This window comes from Varanus komodoensis, unplaced genomic scaffold (genome assembly GCF_004798865.1).
Source record: "Varanus komodoensis strain SLA01 unplaced genomic scaffold, ASM479886v1 scaffold4, whole genome shotgun sequence".
In the NCBI taxonomy this organism is placed as follows: Eukaryota; Metazoa; Chordata; class Lepidosauria; order Squamata; family Varanidae; genus Varanus; species Varanus komodoensis.
Window position 1 is genome coordinate 11,156,319 of NW_025335941.1, and position 24,493 is coordinate 11,180,811.

The window sequence follows — 24,493 nt, forward strand, 5'->3', positions numbered from 1 at the left end:
GCTTCCGGCTCGGATCGGAACCTGGAGTCCGGATTCGATCCGGGTGCGGACATTCCAAAAGCAGGTAATGCAAATCTGCGCTTCGCAGTGCGCCGCTCCCTCGCTGCCAGGAGCTGCCCTCGCTCCTTGCGCTGCACCCTCCTCCCGCTTTTCGGGGCTGCCCGCGGCGGCGGAGGTGGCGTGGCGGGGGCCCCGGTCTGATCGCGCCGCCGCCTGCTCCTCCCTCCCCTCCGTCGCGCTCGCCTCCTCCACGCCGCCTGTTCTTTGTTACAGGCAGGAGCCGGCGGCGGCCGCGCGCGGCGAGGAGGGGGCGAGGCGGGGCCGAAGCAAAACCCGGCGGAGCCGCTCCCGGATCCCGGCCGGCCCGGCCTAGCCAGTCGGCATCTTCCTCTTCTCCTCTCCTCCCTGTACAGCGGCTCGCCTGTCGCTACCCCCGTCCTGGGCTCCCTCCCGCCCTTCTCCCGCAAACCCGCGCCAGGCCTGGGAGGGGACACGGCTGGGCTCGTGCGGAGAGGGGGGAGCGAAGGAGCTGCGGCTCGGCAGGGAGCGGCACCCTCTGCGGAGAGCGCTCGCGGCTGGGCCAGCGCGGGAAGCGCGGCTCCTTCCTCGTCGTCGCGCCCGGCCCGGCCCCTCTGCGGCTGGCGAAGGGTGGCGAAGCGGGCGCTGTTCTGGAGAGGGGCGTGTAAACCTGCCCGCTCATTACGGCGACGGCCTGGAGTGGCCTTCTCCAATCTGGCGCCCTCCAGCTGTGGCCAACTACAACTGCCATTGCTCGCAGCTGATGAGAGTTGTAGTCCTTCACGCCTGGTTAGGGCAAGGTTGGTCTGGAGCTCGCCCTGGAACAGGGCTTCTCCCCCTACCCCGCATCAAACACGCTTCCTTGTGGGAATAAGGAAGCGGTTCGCTTGATGCCCTACACCTCAGATCATATCCTCGGGCTCCATTCACGTGAAGCAGATCGTCGTAATAAGTAACATCTGCTTCTGTAAGCATTTTGTCCAACCTACGCAGTAGCAAAATGCATCTAAAAATGTTTTCTGTTAAAAATGCCTGTTTGCCATGTTTCACTCACTGCAAAGTAGGCATGGTGCTAGAATAAAACTTTTGAATATTAAAATTAGGGCTACATCAGTGATCTGATTGCATTTTCCAGTCCTCCATTTACAAGGACTACCGTTGAACATTTCTTCCTGTGGCATGTACAGGCTGGTGCAGAATTGGCAGGCGGGCTTTACACCACAGCATAAATTGCCTTAGCAATTAGGTTTTTAGGCTATGACTTTAGGCTGCAATCCTGGGCAGATAAATTCGGTGAGACTTGCATCTGAGAAGATGCACATAAGATTGCACTGTTAGTCTCCTGGCTTATATCTGTGTTTGAAAATAAATTCAAATATAATGTGAAAACTAAAGTAAACTGGTTTTTATAAAAGGCCCCTGAGTAGAAATGCTTCCACAGTAGCTATGCTTGTTAAAGGGTGATTTCTGAGCTGCCTCTATTTAGGGATGCCATTTACTGATGGTTGACAAAAATAATAAGTATGCCTCATCATACCTAACTTACAAGAACCAGATATAGAAAAGTAAGAGCAGGATCATTAAATGTTGCTCTCCGATATTTTGGAAAGGAATTGTATGTTTATTTCAAGCTGTTGAATTTATGTTCTTAATGCATATTTGTTCTTTGGCTTATAGTTACATGGATCTCAGAGAAAAATACTTATTTTCCATAGTACATTTGTGGTGTGATCATATACATACCTACTTGGAGATAAGTCTTATTGAGTTCAATGGGATTTACTCCCAGGTAAGTGTGTATAGGACTGTCAAATCATACTGTTGATATTAAGCACATTCCATCCACCTTGATATTAGATGTAAAGGGAGTGGCATGTTTGTCAGATACGTTGCTGTTCAAAGCACATTAAAAATACTTGATTATTGGTGCATTTAACTTTCAAGCTGCATAAGTAGCATTGTATGTATCACCCTAAAACATTCTTGAATCAGTGAAGTTTGACACTTTAAGTTCCCCCAAATCCTGCAGAATACTATCATACATCTTGCATAGAATTAAAATTAAAATAACCATGTTAAATAAGGAAATTTTAGACTGAAATCAAGCCAACAACTTCCAGCATGCCACAGGCTGGAACCTGCTGAGAATTGTAGCCCTTTTTGCTTTCTAAACTTATATAGGATTGCACCTCAGGTAAATAAAAACAAGAAGGTAAATTTTGTTGCTTATACAAATTCAGGTATAGATTTATTTATTAACCCACTCATAGTCCCCCTATTAACATAACTAATTCAGTTTTTCCAAAGCTTCTAATCTTACAAGGGATTGGTGCTGCATTGTTTGCTCACTGTCAGCCTACATTTTTTCAGCTATATTTGGATATGACTTCACTCTGAATCTTCTGATGCTCCTTTTTGTGTTGCTCAGCTCTACTTCATCTTCTGTTTTGCCTAAAGAACAATGTAGCAATTAATAGATTGGTGCAAATTGATGACCAGTGTTCATTTGACTGGTGCAGTTGTGTAGAATAATCAATGTGATTTTCATGTCTGCAAAATAAAGGTGGTGCAATGATTATCATCAGTTTCTGCTGTATCTCTGAATCTGGCACTGAGAAGTAAATTGGGGTACTAAAAAATATCAAAAAGGTGGGAGGGGATGAAAAAGCTATTCTGATAATGGCAGCTATAAATGTCACAGCAGTTAGAAGTGTCACATGTAGAAATATTGCATCTAGGTGTAATATATACATTTCACTTCAGCAACATTGATTTATAATATCAATCATACAGGATTTATGATCTGTGACATAGATCTAAGATTGGAGCCTAACTTTGTGTACAAGAAAGAAGAATGAACCCAGGCAGTACAAATTGTACTTTGAGTCAAGTGACACTAGTGGAAGTTGGAGCAGAAGGCTGTGCACTGTCAAAATGAGTTGGTTCCTTCCCCAGACCACATTCTGTTTCTCCTCCAGGGAAACGCTAACGTGAAATACAACCCTAAATGTTAGCAGAGCAACACCACCATCATACAAGGACTGACAGACTGCAGCTGCAATTCCCTAAGAAAAAATGCCATTAAAGAGCCAGTGGGGTGTAATGGTTGGCTTTTGGGACATGAAGTGCTGGTTTTAGTCCCTTCTCAGCCATGAAACTAATTGGGAGACTGGGCCAGTTACTCACTTTCAGCTTAACCTACTTCACAAGGTTGTTATGAGAATAACTGCATGGAGGGAATATGTCAGCCACTTCGTGTTCCTTGAAAGAGGAAGGAAGGTGAGCTATAAATGTAATATAATTCAAAAGTAACTCTCACTGACTGATGTGGTGCTTTCTCCCTGGAAAATATGTTGAAGTTATGCACACTTAAGTCAGTCCTATTAAAAACTGGTGTTTATTACCAGCATAGTCTCCCCCCCCCCCACCCCTGTTCTGTGAAAGGCAAAAAGGTGCTATAGCATAGAAAGACCTGTTGTGTCCATGCTCCTTATCACAATTTGACTTTGGCACGGAGATCTCACAGTACTAATTTCTCCTTGACAGCAATCAAAGAGGAGCAATACTTTGCAGAAGCCGTGTTTACTTTTGTTTTGAAAAGGGTATGTTATCCCACATTTCAGTTGCAGCTGAAAATGCTTGTGACAAAGGTAGGGGCAGTCACTGTTTGAAACATGTGGGCTTGACTGTAGCAAAACTTGACATATGCGGGGGGGGGAGGGTTCTGGTGCAGCAAAGTCCCACTTCGAGGCACTGCTCCATCCCATTTTTAACTACTACAGAAATCATGCTAGGGTTCCATCCCTTTACTGATCCACACCTGGCCTCAGTCATGGTGGGGCTTCTGGAAAGGTATGCCTGTCTCATTAACCTTGTAGTGTTCTTGGAGAGGTGTAATCTGTAGGCATTGTTTAAGTGGATTTCCTAATGGATTTTTACAAAGTCGACCACCCCCAAGACTCCTGAGCAGCCAAATAATAAGAGAGGAGATCTTCTTATGGATCCATAACTTGTTAAAGGGCAGAAAGCAGGGATTAATGGTAAATTCTTCCAATGAAAAGATGTAAACAATGTGGTCCCACAATGATCTGCATTGGGATCAGTGCTTTTCAGTTTATTCATAAATGATCTGGAAGAAGGAAAGCGCAGTGAAGTGATCAAATTGCTGTTGACTGCAAATAATTTAGGGTGGTCGAAACAAAGGGATTGTGAGAACTCTCCAAACTGGGAGAATGGGCCTCAAAATGGCAAATGCAGTTCTGCATAAGCAAGTGTAAATAATACATGTTGGGACTAAAAATCCCAACTTCCAAGTATAAGCTGATAGTCTCTGAGCTAGTCATAACCGGTCAAGTAAGAAATCTTGCGGTTGTGGTGGGCAGCTCAATGAAAACATTGCTCCAATATGCAGCTATTGTGAAAAAACAAACTCCATAATTTGGAAAGGAGCCATAATTAGGAAAGAAACAAGATAAAAATGGGCACTGCCATTTCTGTTACACATATCTATGGTGCAACCACACTTAAAATACCATGTATAGTTCTGGTCACAACAAATATAAAATGGATACTGCAAAAAAAGAACAACTAAAATGATCAAGGCATGGAAGCAACTCTGGTATGAATAAAAGTTCTAAGTAATGAATAAGTAAGTACTTCTGTACACAGTGTATAGTCCAACAATGCAATTCACTACAGTTCAATAAAGTTTAGAATTGGTGATGGCTACCAGGTTGGCCAGCTGGACAAACTAATGGAGAAGGCGGCTATCAATGGCTACTAGACCTAATAGCCATATGCTGTCTCTGAATGTGCAGCAGCTGATTGGGAGCACAGAGGAAGAGTGTTGTTGCACACATGTCCCGTTTGTGTGATCTTACGGGCAGCTGGTTTCACACTACGAACAGAGCGGTGGACTAGATGAACCGTGGCTCTGATGCAGCAGGGCTACTCCCCCGAGGAGGAAAGAATTTATCTTTTTTTCTGTGTCGTCCACCATATTCAGCCACATCTTCATTCTTGTCTTCCCATCTTTACACCTTTTTCTTCTATGTTATGGTGGGAAACATCCAGCCCTCCAGAAGCTATTGGACTTTAAATCCCATCAGACCCATAATGGCTGTGTTCAAGGAGGCAGGAAGGGGAGGAGATGAAAGAGACTAGGATATGTCATACACTGTATCTTCTGTAGCCACATCTCTCTCACACCCTACCAAAGTACCCCCAAGATGGCAGAATATAGTCATCTAGCAGAAGTGCAGAAGAAAGGAGGCAGAAGCTGTCTCTTCTGCTTTTCACAGGAGGTCCATAACCCTCCAAGGCTGAAGACTTGCATGCATCTCAATTGCACTGCACCCTCAGGCTGTTTGGAGAAAGCTATTCTGGCCCACTGGAGTAGTAATTTCTGAATGATACAGTATCCACCTGTTGTAGATCATTAAGATGAACTGAACTGCACAGATCCTCCATGCCTCTTAACTAAATGTACAGCAACCAGGCTGAAAATCTTTTTTAAAAGGTTTAAATTGATTGCTATCAATAAAAGAAATGTAGAATCTTCATTTTCAGTTAGTGTCTTTTGATAACCAAACCCTCTTTAAAGAACTGCTTCCTTAAAAAACTCCATGAATATTCTTTTGCTCTCTTGAATTTGTTTGTTTGGTTTTACATTAAATCATCTTCCTCCTTACATGACTCTGAAATAAATATAAACATTCAGCCCCCTCTGTTGTTGTTAAACTTCACAGTTGGAGGGGCTATGACTGGCTGTGGCCTCAGAGATACTGCAAAGGGATTTCTGGAAGAAAAAGTCAAAAGGGGGAGTTGTTGCAGTGAGTGAAAAGGGGCTTGTGAGGCAGGGATGGTACTGCTTTGGCATCAGGGGGGTAGCTGTCACTGGCAGGGGCACAGGCAAACTCAGCAAGAGTGGCAGCTTGCTCTTGCCAAGTCTCTTAGTCACAACTTTCCTGTACCCATGATGAGCTTGGCTGCTTGGGTTCAGAAAGCACAGCAACACATCATAGATACAACAACCCCAGAACTGGTCTTGGATGGGTGGATTGTTTGTCCCCCACCAGCAAAGAAACCTGCAAGAATTGCAGGTTCATACAACATGATAGCCCACCATGGATTATTGTGTAAACCCATTCCAGAAATAAGTGTTTTTCCAGAATTAGATAGTTCTTATGTTCTTGTTACCTAGTGCTATATTCCCATTAATACTAATACTTTTATTCTTCAGTTACATTCATGTGTGACTAATACTAACAAACTAGCCACTCCTGTGAGAAATTGTTATATTTCTTCAGAGTAAAGGTTTACTGAGAATCTGGGAACACTGTCCTCAACTCAACAGCATGCTGTTTGGTTTTGAGCTCATGAAGGTTTCCTTTAGAATAGATTCACATGCCTGCATAATACCATGAAGGAGGACATCTGGAAGCATAGCTCTCATCTTATGAAAGAAACTTCACCAACTGAGTGTTTTGTTATACAGAAAACTTCAAGGGACTTTCATTCAGGAAGCTGAACCAATCTCTGCTTCTAGAGGACTATACAGAAGTGTTAAAAAACCCTTTCCAAAATAAGAGCCCAAGTTCTGTGTACCATATCAATCAGTATCAATCATTATTGTTCAGTCACAGACCTGACAACTGTGTACCATAAATGGCTAATTTTTAGCAAATTTAAATTAAATAGTATCCTTCCAGATACATACTAATGTAAGGCACAAACAGATGAAGAGGGACCTATGGCAGCCCCTTAGAAGCTTACACCATGGTAGCTCTGTGAAGCAGTGGTCTGTATTTTCTGTCTGTGGAGGAAGGCAGAGGTTGCGGTCTCACAGCTGCATGGAAGTCTGAGGTGATTATATGGCTTCTCCTTGTGTGCTTATATTGATTAGGGAGCCCTTGAACAATAAACAAAGTGATACCTTGATTCATATGATTCATGGTAGATGTCGCTCATAACTGATTGTAAACTTGCTGTGTTTCCAGTAAAGTGAGTCAACAGTCGTCACAGTGTTTGCTGTTCCAAAAATACCAGGGAAATTTATCTCTTAACCTGCTGTGTGTTCCTTCTTGCCAGCCTGTGCTTGTGTTTAGTACAGTTTCCCATGAAATTATCTTTGGATCAATAGCTTTCAAATAGACATGTTTAGAGACTTTAATTTTTCATATGGGTTCTTTTCATTCCATATACAATAGTTTCAAGATTTTATTTTTTCCTTTGTAACCCCAAGGGCAGGTTCCTAGCTTTTAATTTGCAAATGAAATATTTGAAATATTTTTCAAATAACATTAACCCTAATCCTCTTCACAATGGGATCCACTGAGACTTTCTAGTGCATGTATAAGAAATTAAATGAGCATCTGTGTGTTTATCATACATGATAAACCTAATGATGTGCATGTTTTTTTCCCTTTAGGAAAGTGATATTTGTATAGGAAACTTGTCCTGCATTGCAGTTTAGAGATAGTCAAGATTTTAGCAGAAACCTATAAATCATAAGAATGTGTTAGTCTAACAAGAATTTGTATCCTATTCTTTTGGTGGACCTACTCTAACATTGCATACAACCCACAGAATGGACCCAGAACCTGCACATTGTCATCCATGTTATCATTACTAGTGTCATAGTCTAGATAGTATGCATAGCAAAGCAAGAACATTAGCAGATGAGAAGATTTCAATTTTATGAGTCACATTCTCTATATAACCTTATATAAAATGCATATCTTTTAGAAGTCAACACTGAAAGTCTACTTTAATATGGGTCATTACTGCACACAGATCTGGGTATTTATAGCCTTTTAGCAGTTATATAGAAGCCATTATAATTCTGTGGCTCAACATTTTTAGGAAGTGTTTAAGTATCTGATATCCATTTCTCTTTTGTTTTCACAGATCAGAAATGGCAGATGACGGCAACGAGGAGACCATGTTCATATGTAAATGTTTAAGGGAACAGCATAGAATCATAGCTTACCCTACTGTCATAGCAAAATAGAATCTGTTATTTGTGTGTCTAATTAATTAATGTTATTGTTGTTATGTTCTGTCAGTCATCTCCAGCTTATGGCAACCATATAATGAATACTGTCCAGAATGGTCTGCCTTTGACAGCCCTACTCAGCTCTTGTAAACTCAATGGTGTAGCATCCTTTATTCATCTCATATTTGGTCTTCCTCTTCCCATGCCATAACTTTTCCTAGCATAATTCTCTTGCCTTCTCATGATGTGCTCAAAGAACGACCGGTTCAGTTTTGTTATGTTACTTCTAGGGAAAGTTCTGACTTGATTTGCCGAAGGACCCACTTTTTTGCCTTTCTGTCAGTCCAGGATATTTGCAAAATATCTCCTCAAACTCCCAGTTTCAAATGCACCACCTTTTGAAATGCATCAATTTGGAAACTGCAAATTTTTCACAGTTCTGTGGGAAGAATATGTGGTCTGGTGGTTAGAATAAAGCAGCCTCCACAAAGCAGCCTTCTTTTACAAGGAATACGATTCATTTTGTACAGATTTTGCTATAATTGTTATGAAACTGTGGCTGCTTTTTCTTTTTGCAACCTCACAATAAATCAATATCGAGAACATAGTTAATAGCTTTGTAGATGCCAGTAAGACAAAAGCAAAACTTGCTGATGTGTGACTCTGCATTGCTGAAAGCTATGATGTGTTTCCGTTTTTACCAGCAGGTGAAGTAGTTTCTAGACATTGGTACTTTGTAAGCACACTGAGATGGCAGCAATGTTAACTTGGAAAAGTACTGATTGACTTCAAATAGGAGTAGGGAGCAGAACAGTGAGGTGCAACAAAGGGCCAGATTTCACAATCCTCATGGCAGCACACTTCCCTGGGCAGGTTGTGCACTGATTTAACATTTGAAAAAGTGAAAGATAGGTTTGGAGGTAACCTTCCTCTGCACACAAAGGAATTAAGATGTATGAATTACAGATCCAAATTAAAAAGAAATGCAAGCATTATAGATCCAAAGAAGAGGAATGCAAGCATGGCAGAGAACAGAAACTGGAACTTTTCTGGTTGCATTTGGCATAGCCATTTCTAGTATTCTAACAAAGACAGCCAGGGAAACTATAGCTGTATATACAGTTCACTTCTGCAAATTCATGACCCTTCCTGATATAAGTCAGGCTTAGTCAGGTGCGTCAAACTTTTGTCTGGAGGCCAGGTTGCCTCCTCCCCTTGGTTGCTTGGATGGCACCAAGGAAGCAGGGCCCTGCTATGAACCCCACCTTCCCATGAAGCACCAGAACCTTTCTCTTTTCTCTCTGCACTGAAAAAATGACTTGGCTGGCACTTGCAAGAGCCCACTTCTGCAAGTACCAGCCAAGCCTCTTTCCGGTGCCTCACTGCAGCATGGGTGACCCAGGAAGGGAGTTGACTGGGCTTGTGGGAGCTGGTCCTTTCAAGCCTTGGCTGAGTCCAGGCCATCCCTATGTGCTCTTAGATCAGTGACTGGCCAGTCCTCTGCAGGATAGATTAGGTCTGTGGGCCAAAGGTTGCCCAATCTCAGATCACTTCTAGTTGCTGTAATAAAATTTGTTCTAAAGAGCTTTGAAATATAACATGAGGCATACTTTCCTGAAGCATTATTACAGAATAATGTGCCAGAAGTGCTGCAAATAAGTAATATATTTATAACACGTAAAAGAACCCATATCCAGCTTTGCACATATTGTTTTGCAGAATGTTAAAGTTATTTTCTAAGTGCTATTTTAACTTGCTTAGTCTGGGCTTCCTACTCCTTCTATTGATATACAACTTATCTTAGATATTTACTCAAATGGGATAGTCTTTCTCAAATACTATTCCCAAATTCTCAGTATTTTCTCAAATATTCTTTGAGATATAAATACCATCTGAAATAAATACAAGTTCCATTTATCCCTAGTTACCCTGAGATGAGCTGCAACATTCTATCAATTCAGCTGAGTCTGTAGCCACTGTGTTATTGAACACCCACAGCAGCTGGAATTAGTGTGAGGGAACTTTTCTCCATGGCCACCTGCCAAGAAAGATGAGAGAAATAAAACTGCATTTCCTCTTCCCCTCTTCTAGGGTGTGAAGATTGTAATCAGTATCATGATTCAGAATGTCCAGAGCTTGGTCCAGTGGTAACTGTCAAAGACTCCTTTGTGTTAAGTAGGGCAAGGTATGTAACTTTTGTGTGCTGCATGTTTATTTTTAAAATGAATGGAGCCAGACTGGCAGAGCTACAAAAGGGAATCCTCTGTTCTCACTGCCCTTCTGTTTAACCTTAGCGCTTGTGTCTTGGGCTGGGAATGCCTTTGGATTTGTTTTGGAGAATTCACACATATCTTACTCCAAATGTCTCCTGAAACAGTTCTGAATGACTGCTGCAAGTTCCCACCACTGGGGATAATGTTCCCATTAGTTAAGGCAGCCAGGATAGAATTTTGTGGCTGGAAGTAGAAGCTTTTTCTTGGAAGTACAGGGTAGTTTCCCGGGATTACCACAGTAACAGAGAAAAACAGAGCTGATCATGTGAGTTGTACCATATGGACAGCACAAAAGGAATTCTCAAGTGACTTTGTTTAAGACTAGAAGCCAAACTAGTTAGAGCTGTTTGAAAATGTGAATATGATTTGAGAAGGGGATATACTCTTTATTGGTCATTGGCATGACTACTAAACTAAAACAACAACATCCACATATTAAGTAATGTAAAGATCAGTTGTTTCAATTATTTTATATATAATGTGCACGTATGTCAGTCTGTAGATTGCTGATCTTTTTTAAGGTAGAACCATTGGAATGGATGGGACTTCAGTTAGACTAACGTTGGATAGCACCCGTTTGATACAACCCTTTGTGTTTACAGTTGCTATGTGACATAATGTGTTATGAAATTTGAGACTTGGGGTCATTTAAGAGTACACAGGAAAGAGGAATATAGGAGAAAGCCTGAAAATATGAGAGGGCTTTCTGTATAATCCTTTTCATGGAGATAGCATGGTTGTAGGAGAAATGCTTTGCTTGCAGAAGGTCCCAGTTTCAAACATTGATGTCCCCAGTTCAAATGGGAAGGTGAATGGTGATATCGGAAACCTCTGCCTGAGACCCTGTAGATTCCCTGCCAGTTAACTAGACAAAGTATTCTAAATGAACAATACTCTGACATGGTGTGAGGCAGTTACTTGTCTTCTTCTAGTAAAATCATATTTTTTGGATGAGGCTCTCAGAGATAGTGGTGCATCAGTCACTAGAGAGGGATGTGAACCCAGGCTTTCTGAATCTGTCACTTGTCCACATGGGTTCTCATGTGATACAGTACTGAGGAAGAAGAGTAAAGTGGTTAGTTATTTGTCATTGTAGGATGCCTATAGACAGAATCGGACATTAGCCATTTTTCTTTTGGACAGTGTGGGCTAAATTATTCTCTCTAGGGATACTAAGAGTTCATTTATGCTTCTCTCTGATTTGGTCAAAATGTTCACAGATCATCCCTTCCTTCCAACTTGGAGATCAGGCAACTTGAAGATGGAACTGAAGGTGTTTTTGCCATAACTCAGCTGGTAAAACGTACTCAGTTTGGCCCCTTTGAATGCAAGAGAGTTACCAAATTGGAAAAGGAGCCAGCATTTCTGTTGAAGGTACAGTGGTACTGAGTTTAGCTTGTTGTAATGTATTAGCACTATAAAATAGAGGATCCAGGTTCCACCACTGTCTAAGGTGTATTTATGCACTATTTGAGTAATGATTAGTGAGTTGCCACAAAAATGATCTGTTCGTTCCTTTACTGGAAGGCAGAGCTACAATATTGTTTGCATAAAGTATGGGGCAAAGTATTTCAGTGTTCTTCTAATTACTTTCAAAGAGCAGATTCAGGCAGCCAGCATGTGTTGGTTTCTGCGTTTATCATATGGCAGGGAATCAAAGCTAGCAGCATTCCACTACGCAATGGACTTCACAGTCATTGGACAAACTATATTTTCACAGCCTATAGAAGCTTCTGCAATGCCTAAGAACGGAACTTCCAGGTTCAGAAGTGGCCTGCCTTCAGTGACTGGAGGCTTCACTTAAACAACGAGACAGCTGTCTCCATGGCAAGGTGCTTTTGACTTTCCTGGGGCATCCAGATGGCTACTGCTGACATAGTATTGGACTGGATAGATCTTCAGAACAGTTCTCATGCTCTTACTGGGCATCATTTGCATTGATAGTCAGACATGTGGAACATAGAATGAAGATTTTACCAACTCTTTGAAGTCAGGAAGGAGTGAAACCTAAGGTGGGAAGGGGGTCCTGTAAGGCAAGACTGTATAATCCAGCAGTAATCCAAAAGCAGACATGTAATAAGATGTAAGCAATTATGAATCAGAAATCGGCTGGTTGCTGAGGCCAAATAAATGAATAAGAACCAAGAAGCTTTTAGATATGATAATCAAGGTCAGTTCATGTTATCACTTGCCCCAGTGCCTTAAGAGCCAGGTTTTGTGTGTGTGTTTGGGTTTTTTCTCATAACACTGCAGTAATGCAGGGGACTTTGTGGTCAAGACATGCTCTAGTAAAAGAACTGCATTCATATGCGATGAGTTACTTATTATTGATGGTTAGTACTAAGTCTATATTTAGTATTTCTATGGGTGTCTGTTAGGTTTTTCAGAAGGATGGGCCTCCAGTGTATTTTGACACCTCTAACGAAGATTATTGTAACTGGATGATGATGGTGAGGCCAGCCAACCTATATGAACATCAGAACCTGACTGCCTTCCAGCATGATAATGATATTTACTTCACTACTTCCCGGGACATCCCACCTGGAACTGAGTTACGAGTATGGTATGCTGCTTTCTACGCCAAAAAAATGGAAAAGCCCGTTCTAAAGCAAGTTACTAGCATCGGCAATGGTACGTTTGGTCTCTTTAAAGGAAGGGTGGGGGAGTTTATATGACAGTATTTTCTTTGAATCTTCAGCTCTTTTGCCACTTTGTACATATATCTTCCCCACATGAAGTAAATGTATGAAACCTTTGCCCTGGTTCCTATATCACTTGAGAACCAAGCTACATACACACTGAGTTGGATTTGAGGATAGATCAGTGGAACTCTGTGCAAGCACAGAAGCTTCCTTGCCTCCACAGGCCCAGCATTCCTCCAGCAGCCACTCTTGAAAGCCAAAGGACCCTGTGGAACGGTGTGGTGGGGCACAAGGGGTGGGGTTGCGGGGCTCCAGAAAGGCAGAGACATTGAAGGATTTGATGGGGAAAAGGATTTGAATAGGCAGAACTGCCATCTTGCTAATACAAGCTATCCAGGACTTCACATGCAGCCATTTGTGCCCTTTCAGTGACATTTTCTATTTTTAAAAAAAGAAAACAGAGAGGACGGGCCACTATTTTAATCCTTTCTTTTTCGTGGGAGGAGTGAGGGGGAATCTGTACCAAATTTTGTGTCTATCCATTTGTCCCAGCACCACACTGATAACCCTAATGATCCTCTGACTTGTGTGCCTGATTTAAAATTGGAAGTTTCAACTGTCCTGCAGCCCTTCCAGATAGAAAAGTGTAAAGTATAAAGAAAAGTGAACTAACAAAAACATCTCTCTAGCAGATGTGTGTTTAGTTGTGATGGAATGTGAGCAAGAAGGAAACAAAAGCACTTCAAATCCCAGTGTCTTTTCTCTCAAGACAATAAAGAATTTCCAGTCTGCTAAAGTGGATCCTTCAGGTATGGAAGCTCTTTGTACACACAGGGTAGCAAGTGGAGGTATAGAATAACTGTCCATATCTGATTATGTGCATCAGTGTTTCAGATGCATTTCTAAACATTTGTTTAGTTGTTTTCTCATTCTTTTAGGGCACAATCCTAAAATGCATGCTCCAGCAGAAAAGAGTTGTATGGCTTTTTTCTGTCTAAAGACGTATAGCATGGTGTCCATATTTTCTTAAACAAGAGTCTTCTATACTTTTCTTCTAGTTTTGTCAAAGCAAAAAAGAATATTATCTGTTACATACTAATGGATATTAAAGAAAATATTAAGTGTTCAGTTAAACCTGCCATATGTTAGATGACCTTAAAAAAATGAGAAGATGTTCTCTAAATGATTTCTTCCTCTGCAGTAACAGAAATCAGCTAAGGTGATGAGAAGATTAAATAGATTCTTCAGAAAATCTAGATGTTATCAAGACTATAAAAATATCCCAATCCCTTCATCACAGCCTTTTCAATATTGCTGGCTGTACATTTTCACATAACTTTGTAATATGGTTTCTCTTCAAGACAGAATATGGAACTTCATTTAAATAATATTTTAATGATATTTTACAATTTGAATAGACCTGTAAACTTTTGACAGTCACTCTGAGTCTTGTTGATCACAATTCATTTACTGTTAACAACTTCAAGGTTCAACCTGCTCCCTCAGAATCAAAACTTTACCAAATTTTTATCTTTTCTAAATTAAATTTAGAATGTCTGTAAATTTCTTACAGAAATTACAGGATTGTTTGTTTTAGTATGGTCACAAACAACTTAAAGTGTTTTTTATATGAATTCCATGTATGAAAATGTTTTTTTATTTTTCTTTCACCCCATCCCAATATCCTAAAATGTAAAATTACAAATATGATAACAACTGACATAAGAAATATTCAGTTCCATATTGAAGAAGAAAGAAACATGTCTCCTATAGTGAGGATAGATGGGACTTTCCCCTAGAATTTCAGAGGAATTGTATATCTTGTGCCGGCCTGTTTTTAACATAGTTAAAAATTGCTGAAGTGACAAAATAGTACTTGCAGTGCGTATTTGTGCCTCTTAAAATGCCATTATATGACAACAATTAGGTTAATATTGACTTGGCGTTTGTATTTGTTTTTGTTTTGAAGCAATTGCTGCCATTTGTTTCCTGAACTGTGTGGGATATAGTTACGATTCCAAAGGAATGTTAGGAGCTTTGTCACAGCATTGCACAAAGCTTATATGTGGAATAGTATATACTTTTGGTAACTTTGAAGAGAAGCCCTTCTAAGGTTTAGTTAGCCCCCGCTTACCTTCCCATCATCTTTCTTTCCATGCAGAACATCTGCGGGGTCATTCGGAGCAAGCCAAGGGAGCTCCACAGAGCAACCAGGGTGATGCTGTTCCTGGAAAGGCTGTGGAGGCTGCCCCTGCAGACCAGCCTGTCACCTGTGAAAGTGCCAACACCTCGGTGGATGTGAAAAGAAAACCCCGAAGGGGTAGAAAGCCAAAAACAGCAAAAGTTGAAACTCCTCTCGTTGTTGTGGATGATAAAGAACCTTCTGGTGAGGTCAAGAAGTAACTAAAAGTAGTTATCCATGATCTTTGATTTGATTATTTTGCCCTGCCAAGTGCTTTGAGGTTGGGTGGAGCTGCATCTTATGCTAATGCTATACTTTACAAGTGTAACAAGTGAAAGTTGAACTTGCCTTTTAAGGAGTTGGACCTTTGAACCATCTAGCCCAGTATTACCTTCTTCCTTTGACTGACTCTAGCTCTTTTAAGGCAGGATGCCAAAACCCAGGCACAAAAGACAAATCCAGCCCACCTGGAGCTCCAGTCCAGCCCTCTGGTGTCTCCCTGAATGCCACATATTCTTTCCCTGGCTGCGCACCCTTCCTTCCCCAACCTCTGATCCTTCGTGCTTTCCCAGGGTTTGCCCATTTTTCCCCCATTCTAAAAGGCTGACATGCCTCTTCTAAGGTGCAATGACTGACAATAAGAGCTTGTTGGTATTTTTGGCTTTGATTCTTTTGCCTTTGGCTATCCCCACCACTGGAATGTGTCTCTCAAGAGCTTCTCCAGAATCAAATTCAGCCCTCAGTTTGAAAGAGGTTCAGACTCCTCTGCTATAAAGGGTCAGGCAGAGCCCAGATCTTTCCCAACTTCTGCAATACCTAAGGAACAAAACAGCAGTAACACAGGAGCTCTCTTACCAGATCCCCTGAAGTTTTTCCCTTCGTTTCAAAGTTGCATGGCTGCTGGTGGTAATCTGAATGGCTGAGAAGAGAGAAGTATAGATTTTGCTGCTGTTCTCTTCTCTCATAGTTGCTGTTAGTCCCACTGCAGGTAAAGGATGGGGAGGACATCGAGCCAGCAGTGACTTTGAGAAGCAGCTTAGTTCTGGACAAATGGCAGGGCAGGGTCACCCCACTGGCTGCAGCAGATTCTGAGCAGACACAGAACCTTCTCTTGCTGCTTTGGTGGGGCAGGGTGGAGGGAGAAAGCACATCACTAAATCAAGTTGGCAGCCCATGCATTGCTTCTTTTTTCAGCAGTGACTTTCTTTAACCAGCAGGTGGAAAACTTCTCACCCATAGGCCAGATACAGCCCTTGGAGCCTTCCCAGTTGGCCTTTGGCCACTACTCCTGGCCTTGAAACATCCTCACCTCACCCACCCAGCCGTTAGGCATCAAAGAAAGCCTAAGTGCTTCATTTGTCTGGGGAGAATGAATCGGTTTCTGCACGTGTATTGTACATGGATATGAGTGTGTGACTGAAAAAATGAGTCCTCCACACTCAGCCATTTGTTTTGTCCCTGCCACCAGGTCACCATGAGGGAATATAACCCTTGTGCTGAAAAAGGTTCCCTCTTTTAATTGAAGAGACTGAGCCCGAGACCTTCTTGATACAAAGTCTGAGCACTTTATCAATTGTTGTGCGATACCCAGAGTCCTTCAGCTATTGGGTGGTAGAGAAATATAACTAAATAAAGCTGAGCCATGAGCACTCCCTCTAAAACAGAACATGACTGCCCCACTTTTATCTCTCTCTTTGTTGACTTTAATCACATTACCACCCACCCCGTATCTGACAGAAAAATTACAGGATTACTACTATTTTGCTGTGTGATATAAATTATATCACACATGATTGCTTCTCAGATAAATTCAGGGGGATGCGATGCATTGGCTGCTTTCACTGCATATTTGTTCTCTCATATTTGCTTATTGCTGGATCAAACATAACTTTCACAGCTGAAGTAATTCTCAACTCTCTGGGTAATTGAATGTGTGCCTCAATCAGGGATGAGAACATGGGTTTAAACTGATTAAATTCCACTGAATTAAATGGACCAAATGATATTAAGGCTGCAGTCCTGTGCAAAACTACACAGGAGTAAATCCAGTTGAAACTAGAGCAACTTTCATGTAAACATGCTTAAGATTGTGTTGTGGATCATCTTTGGCTGAGCCAGACTAGAAAAGAACCATCAACCTCAATATTTTGCATGGTTGTATTTATGCTTCACAATTTACTAATCTTGTCTTGGTAACAATAAATTCAATTAACAGTGGAGCATGTTGCTGAAATTATTACGGAGATTCCACCTGATGATGCAGCCCTTCCGTCTCCAGCAGAAGAAAGGATTATGGAGTTGGTGTTAGGGAAGCTGCCTAGTACTGCAAACAGTATAAATTCTATAACAAAGTAAGTCCCTCCTCAAGTGGAAAAGGCATGTGGTGACATGCCGTGCTTCCTTATCATGGTCCACTACCTTTTCATCTGATTTGATGATGATATAGAACAACAGATTTTTTCTTATCTTGAACATAATGTAACATGAAAAAATTATCAAAAGCACAGTCATAGATAGTTCTATTTTTATAAAAATAGAATAGAAAGTCCAATTCTATCCCTGTTTAGACAGAGCAAATCCTACAGCTCTCAGCACTATTACAGTTCCCAAAGTGAAATAATACAATGCACAACCTTTTAAAAATTTCTTGTTGCTTTATCTGGAGAAGGAAAGTGTTTGTAGATTACTTTTGCCACTTGTCATAGGGTGGGGATGCCAGCTATCTTTGCTTAGTCTTTCAAATTAAGTTGGGCAACATTTAAACATTTAAAGAAGGTCCTTTAACAAACCTGCTCAGAAAGGTACCAAATACAGAATTGTTCACAAATCCTTCCACTTTATATCCAGGACTTCATTTGTAAATCCTAGGTGAAGTAAAACTGATTATGGGTGCAATCTGATGCATGTTGAGGAAGAAATAAAGTCCTCCAGGTCCCAGAATTCCCCAGTGGAATGGCTGAGGAATGCCAGGAGTTGTAGGACTTTCTTTTCTTTCCAATTTTCATCATCCCTAGCCAGCAAAGCCAATATCCATGCTGGCTCAGGATATTGGGTGTTATAGTGCATCACATCTTGAAGGCATCTGGCTGGAGAAGGCTATATTGCATGATATAGTTCTAATCCATGCTTAGCCATAAAACTCACTGAACATGCTCCTGTCTCATATCTGCTCCACCTGTGCAGCAGGCAAGCCTGAGTTCCTGTGCAGATGCCATATCTCCTAGATGCCATCTGGGGGACTGCAACATTGAAGGGAGCCCCCCATGGAAGCTGACAGGGAGGAGGAGTGCTTTTGACACAGGGACGCTTTCAGATGCGAGAAGTGTTGGGGCAGTGAGAGCAGTGTGGCATGTGCCCAGTGTTCATCTTTCTTAGGGAGACCCATGGAGATGGGTGGGCTGTAGGCTAGCCTAGCACGAGAGACCTCCCACTGGCAGCACTCTCTCTCTCCCACTGCCAGCACTCTCTCTGTCTCTTAGTTTCATAAATGAACTAAGAATTGTACAGTGTGCCGACAGTATTAAAGGCACATAAATGATGGATAATAATTGGCCACAGAGGCATTCCTTCCATGGTGTGGTGAACCTTCACTTGTGACCTCATTCTTTCCAATCTGGTAGGTTTCCTCATCACCAGAGTTCCATGTCCTTCAAGAGAAGTTTGATTCTCTCCAGCAGGCATGGGATACGGCGCAAGCTGATCAAGCAACTTGGGGAACACAAGCGAGTGTATCAGTGTAACATATGCAGTAAGATGTTTCAGAACAGCAGCAACCTCAGCAGACACATTCGCTCTCATGGTGGGTTTAAATTCAGCATGGTTTGGTTTGCAGTACTCCTGAAACTGATTGTTACAATGTTCTCAAATCTATGTCAGGTAAAAGTAAACATGATTCAGTTATGGGAAGCTGGAGTGGTACTTCAGTAAGCAGTTGCAGATGTTCACCAATTATGTTAATGGAATGGCCAAAGAATGATAAAATTCCAAATGTTTAGGAGGATCTTTCCCTACCCAGTTTCAGGCAAGTCTTCCCTCCTGTTGACGCTCACTCATAGCCCACAAGCTCCCCCTTCTCTCCGGAGTGTTCTTCTTGGTGGGGTGGGATGCAAGGGAGATGGAAAAGTTCTGCTGCATGAATCGCCTTCCACTCGTACAACACTGGCTATCACCTTCTGTTGTTCCACAATGAGTAGAGGTGCTGGTAGAAATAACATAAGAAGAGCCATGCAGGTTCAGACCAGTGGCCCATCTAGTTCACCATCATTGCAAACCACCCGCCCACAGGAAACCTGTGAGAAGGATGCATGTGCAACACCACCCTCCTGCCCAAGTTCCCCTGCTGCCTCTGATACTGGTGGTTGCATTTATCTACCAGGACTGGTAGCCATTGATAACCTTCTCCTCCTCGAATCTGACCAATCCCCTTTAACGCCACCCGTATCTGTAGCCATCACTACAGCCTGTGGGTGTGAATTCCATAGTTTAACTAAGCTCTGGGTGAAGAAGTATTTCATTATATACTGCTTGTATAATGTTACTAATATTTACTGTGCAATCCTATATATGTCTGCTCAGGAGTAACCCCCCCTTGAGCTCAGTGGGACTTACTTCCATTTTAATGAACATAGCATTGCTTCCTCTGTGTAATTGCAATTATGCAGTTATATACATAACTTTGTAAAATGTGCAATTCTGATATATTTTGCATTTGTCTTATCCAATAAAGCTTGTTTATACTCCAGTGATATCAGTGGTAGATTGCTAGTAAGGAAGAAGTGTTACCTATAGTGCTAATCTAAATGCTTAATTTGTATTATACAGAAGCATGAGCAGACTGGCAGCTAAGGGCAACTCCAATGCAAAATGATATCTGTGGGGTCCATTCAAAATTTTGGAGACTGTTTTATGACTATTCGGTGTATGTCAGAATGAATTCTTAGTTATTCTGCAGTTATTCCAGTCTGAGAAACAGATGACCTGATTCTGTCTTGTTGTGATTGAGCCTTTAGGTGACAAATTGTTCAAATGTGAGGAATGTGCCAAGCTCTTCAGTCGAAAAGAGAGCTTGAAGCAGCATGTTTCGTACAAACACAGCAGGAATGAGGTTAGTATGGGTCTGTATCAGCAAACTGTTGGTGGGGTGGGGAGTGAATTATGTAGCACTGTTGAGGAGCATCTCCTAAGTTTGGACTGGGCCTTCTCCTTGCCATACAGTAGGACAGGAAAGGAGGAAGATGGCTGAGGAACCACTGCTTCTCAGGCACTGCCTGGTTTACCCCAGTGAGGGAAAAAGCAAAGGGTTTTTTTTCCCTTCCAGCTTTGTTGCTGGGATATTTTTCTCCTTATTTCCAGGATCGTGTCAGAGGAATAGAAGACATTTGGCTTCTGCAGATCCAAACCCTCTCATGACCTGTGGACAATACACTCCCGGAATACCCCTCTGTTGCCCCTCTGTTGGCAGAATTACACAGTAGAGGGGCCACAGTAAGACCACCTCCCCAGTGGTTCTCTCTTCTGAGTTGACAAGCAGCTCTGCAGTATCATATAGCACTGGGACACCTTTTCAGGGACCAGGGGACTGTGCCCAAAGTTATTTTGTTTACTGATGAATCTGGGGCCTCTACTTTTCTACAAGCTTAGAAATAACCATAGAAACTCTTCTTACAGGTTCAAAGTGTCTTAAATTCTATGAAATATTTTGGAGCTGGGGAATGCAGCTGTCATGGGAACAAATAATGGTTTTTAAAATCTATATACTTGTTTGTTTGTTTGTTTAAAATTTTTCTATGCCATCCATTATTAAAGTCTCTGAATGGCTTACAAGGAACAGAAAACCAAGAACAAAACCATAACAACAACACACAGCACACTGCATCTAAAATAGTAATAAAAACAAGGATAAAACCAATAAACATTATATGTATGCATATATATATTTCACTTTCTTTTGCATTTTCTTCTTTTTGTCTCTGCAGGTTGATAATGAGTACAGGTTCAGGTGCACTACCTGTGAAAAAGCTTTTAGGATAGAAAGTGCATTAGAATTCCACAACTGTAGAACAGGTAAGCTAGTCATCAAATAAAATATTTTTAAAATATTTATCTACAATGTAAACTTTTAGGATAAAGTTCTGTACCACTGCCACAACCTGAACTTTTAACACAATAGTTTTGATGACTCATGCCAGCCCAATCTGGTACCTTCTAGTGAGCTGGCCTACAATGCCCACTTCCCTTGTGTTGTTCCCTAGGGCTTGTGAGAGTTTAAGCCTGCACATCACAAGGACACCAGGCTGGGGAAGCCAGGCTCTTGCTGCCCCAAATCATCTTACTTTCATTCTGTGCCAGGGTGCTTTGGCACGGAATCATCTGTGTTGATCCACACTGGATTCTGGGTAATAAAGTCTTTGAATGCATGCCAAACAGGATCTCTCATACTTGCTCCGCTCAGGAGCCTAAGATAGGTGGCAGCACAGTACAAGCAGATGTCAGAGCTATGTATGGGAGAAAAGAGTTAAGAGTTTCATATGGGGAATGCAGTGGAAGCTGCTTGCTGGTTGCAAAGGGGCAGCCTCTGCTGAGTTGTACAACTCAACGGGTATGTCCTTAAAGTGGTAACTCTGTGGTTACAAAGCAAACAAAGAGAGCTGTTTGGGACACTTGTTCTTTTTACCCCTTTCTTGCAGATGACAAGACATTTCAGTGTGAGATGTGCTTCAGATTCTTTTCCACAAACAGCAACCTCTCAAAACACAAAAAGAAACATGGGGACAAGAAATTTGCTTGTGAGATCTGCAACAAGTTGTTCTATCGGAAAGATGTCATGTTGGATCACCAGAGGCGACATCTGGAAGGCAAGTGCATTTCTGATGGATTCCTTCCTGGAACTGGTTCAGAGTGGGATCTTGAGCAGTGTTTTTATTTGAATGTTAGTAATCATTCTAAACTTAGAATGTTCTTTTTTATCATTTATGGTAATGAACCACTGGCATAGAGTGCAAGAAGGCTTTGAATTATTCAGGTGTAACCTGAGTGAGTGAGATTTAAGTGAGTGAGATTTAAGAGTGAGATTTGGAGTGAGATTTAAGAAGTGTTCATGAAGGACCATTTTTATATTACAATCTCTTACATGTCTTGCATAAGGCTTTTGGAAGAGTTTCTTTGTGCATATGAAAGCAATAATTGTTATAGTTGGAAGCTAGTATAAGCAAGAGAAAAGATGTAATATATTTGCATTGTCAATTTGCTGCTAGATATGGCTTACATCACTAGAAAGTTTGCAGCTGACATCAGACAGTTAGTATTCAATTACTGAGGTTTGCTTGGGAGGCTTCAAAGACATGGATGTCTATCAAAAGTTAAGTGCAACTACTTTTGCCCTCCTAGGGAAAAATGCCTGGATAGAATTTCTTTACATCATCCATACACCTTTATTCAGTACAAGGGTCTAAGATAGCTCCTTTTTCTACATTGGAGTAAACAGCACAGTAGAGTGAAGTACCTTTCTGCTGAAGCCAGTGCTAAGAGTAAACAATTGCAGTTCAAAAATATCTAGTATGAACACCCATTCCTTGTAGTGCCTTCTCAACAACTGATTCTCTGGTTTACTCAAGAGCTCATATTACTGTGTATTCTGAAAGCTGTTAATCAAACGCTAAAAACAAACTTGCAAACTATTTTCATTATGATTTCATCGCTCATTTTTTACCCTTATACCTGCTACAGTAACCACACAGGACCTGTTCAGTCAAGAGTCCTTTGCACTCATGCAGTTGACATGATGGCTGTAGCTGAAGTAAGCCACAGTGGCTTGCTTCAACCAAGGCATGTGCCAGGCACTTTTTGCTAATTCTAATACTCAAAATGTATTGGCTCAGGCAAGGTACTACCTCCCAGTGCAATATAGTGCAGATTTAATGTAAAGCATATCTGATTATATAAAGGGTGTCACTATTATGCATTTTTGTAGTTTCTATTATGTTTTTATTCATATGAAAATAGTATGGATTGAAGCAGAAAGCATGTCTTATTTTATGTTTGTCCTTTTTGGTGGGAACGGTTACCTTAAGGAGTAAGGCGTGTGAAACGGGAGGACTTTGAGCACAGTACGGAGAACATGGTTCGCTACAAGAAAGAGCCTTCTGCATGCCCTGTGTGTGGAAAGGTAGGATTCCTTACTCGCTTGCTTAGTGGAACTATTGTTTCTAATTCTGAGGGCCAGAGCTTCACTCTGTGTCCAGCAGCTGTTTCTTGGTTTTCCTTCCTTGCATTTTTACTCTAAACTAGTCCCACAGAGTCCAGTTCAGATTGAGACCCTAGTGTGGGGGATAGGAGGAACTTTTAGATCCAGAAGAGGCCACCCTTCAGCAACTTACTCCTGGGCATGCATGGTTAGGGGTTTGCGATCTCTGTAATCTAAGACCCTCTGCTAGCATCAACCAAGTAATCGTTCAGGCATTTAAAAATTGTGTGCCTCCTATTACTTCACTTAGAGTACTCTACTATGCATGCTTAGACAGAAAAAGCCCTGTAATACCCAGTGTTTCCCAGCATGGTTGGCTGGGGGATGCTCGTACTTGTAGGACTTTTCTATGTCTAATCATGCATAGGATTCTGTCCTTCATCTAAACCCAGGAGTTGGAAGTGAAGCCACTGAAATAAACTGAAAGTAATTGTTTATCATTCCTTACCTTATGTCATTTCTGTGCTAATCTGTTAAGGGAAGAAGTTAGACCTTTCTCAAATGTCACTCAACTGTGTTTGAAAGAATAAGCAAAGATAGTTGGCATCTGTCACATTTGACAGGTGACAAAAGTAACCTGCAACTGTTTTCCTTCTTCAGATATTTTCATGTAGGAGCAATATGAACAAGCATCTCCTGACCCATGGTGATAAAAAATACACCTGTGAGATTTGTGGCCGTAAATTCTTCAGGGTAGATGTGCTGAGAGATCATATTCATGTTCATTTTAAGGTACATTCTTTAATGCTTGACAGTGTTCAGTGTGATTTGAATCTAGACTGAAGTTGAATGGGATTTGGAATGGGACTCTGAAGGACCTGGGAAAGCATTCATGCTGCCTAAGAACACAATTGCCTTGATTGAGTACAATTTTGAAGTCATATCAGTATTGTGGCATTGGTTGCTTCACCTTATGTTTGAATCCTGAACCATATAATGTATTGAATATCAATCTTTCCTTCTGAAATTAAGTTATGGTTCCTATAATGAGATTCAGAATAAGAAGGAAACATAGTGGCAGAGTGGAGAAGAAGATGAGATTTTGTGTTCTGTATTTGTCTTTCAGTGTGAGTAAGATGTAATAGTTAATACCTGTAAAAAGAAAACCAGAAAACAGATTCAGTGATGTAATACTTTTGT

The 24,493-nt window shown here is 41.4% G+C and overlaps 1 protein-coding gene across 2 annotated transcripts in view; it reads left to right on the forward strand.

Annotated features, from left to right (window-relative positions):
* PRDM15 (PR/SET domain 15) overlaps positions 1-24,493 on the forward strand; it is a 39,754-nt gene continuing 15,261 nt past the window's right edge. The window contains exons 1-14 of one of the 2 annotated variants that reach the window (XM_044441524.1): positions 1-64; positions 7,927-7,970; positions 10,106-10,199; positions 11,508-11,661; positions 12,666-12,918; positions 13,619-13,738; positions 15,091-15,315; positions 17,327-17,462; positions 18,732-18,910; positions 20,121-20,215; positions 21,087-21,174; positions 21,798-21,965; positions 23,181-23,275; positions 23,954-24,085. In XM_044441524.1, the coding sequence (XP_044297459.1) occupies positions 7,934-7,970; positions 10,106-10,199; positions 11,508-11,661; positions 12,666-12,918; positions 13,619-13,738; positions 15,091-15,315; positions 17,327-17,462; positions 18,732-18,910; positions 20,121-20,215; positions 21,087-21,174; positions 21,798-21,965; positions 23,181-23,275; positions 23,954-24,085 (1,776 nt within the window). In that variant the 5' untranslated portion in view covers positions 1-64; positions 7,927-7,933. Of the gene's footprint in view, positions 65-7,926; positions 7,971-10,105; positions 10,200-11,507; positions 11,662-12,007; positions 12,120-12,665; positions 12,919-13,618; positions 13,739-15,090; positions 15,316-17,326; positions 17,463-18,731; positions 18,911-20,120; positions 20,216-21,086; positions 21,175-21,797; positions 21,966-23,180; positions 23,276-23,953; positions 24,086-24,493 lie in introns of those variants that run through there. The other variant, XM_044441525.1, reaches the window with a different exon arrangement.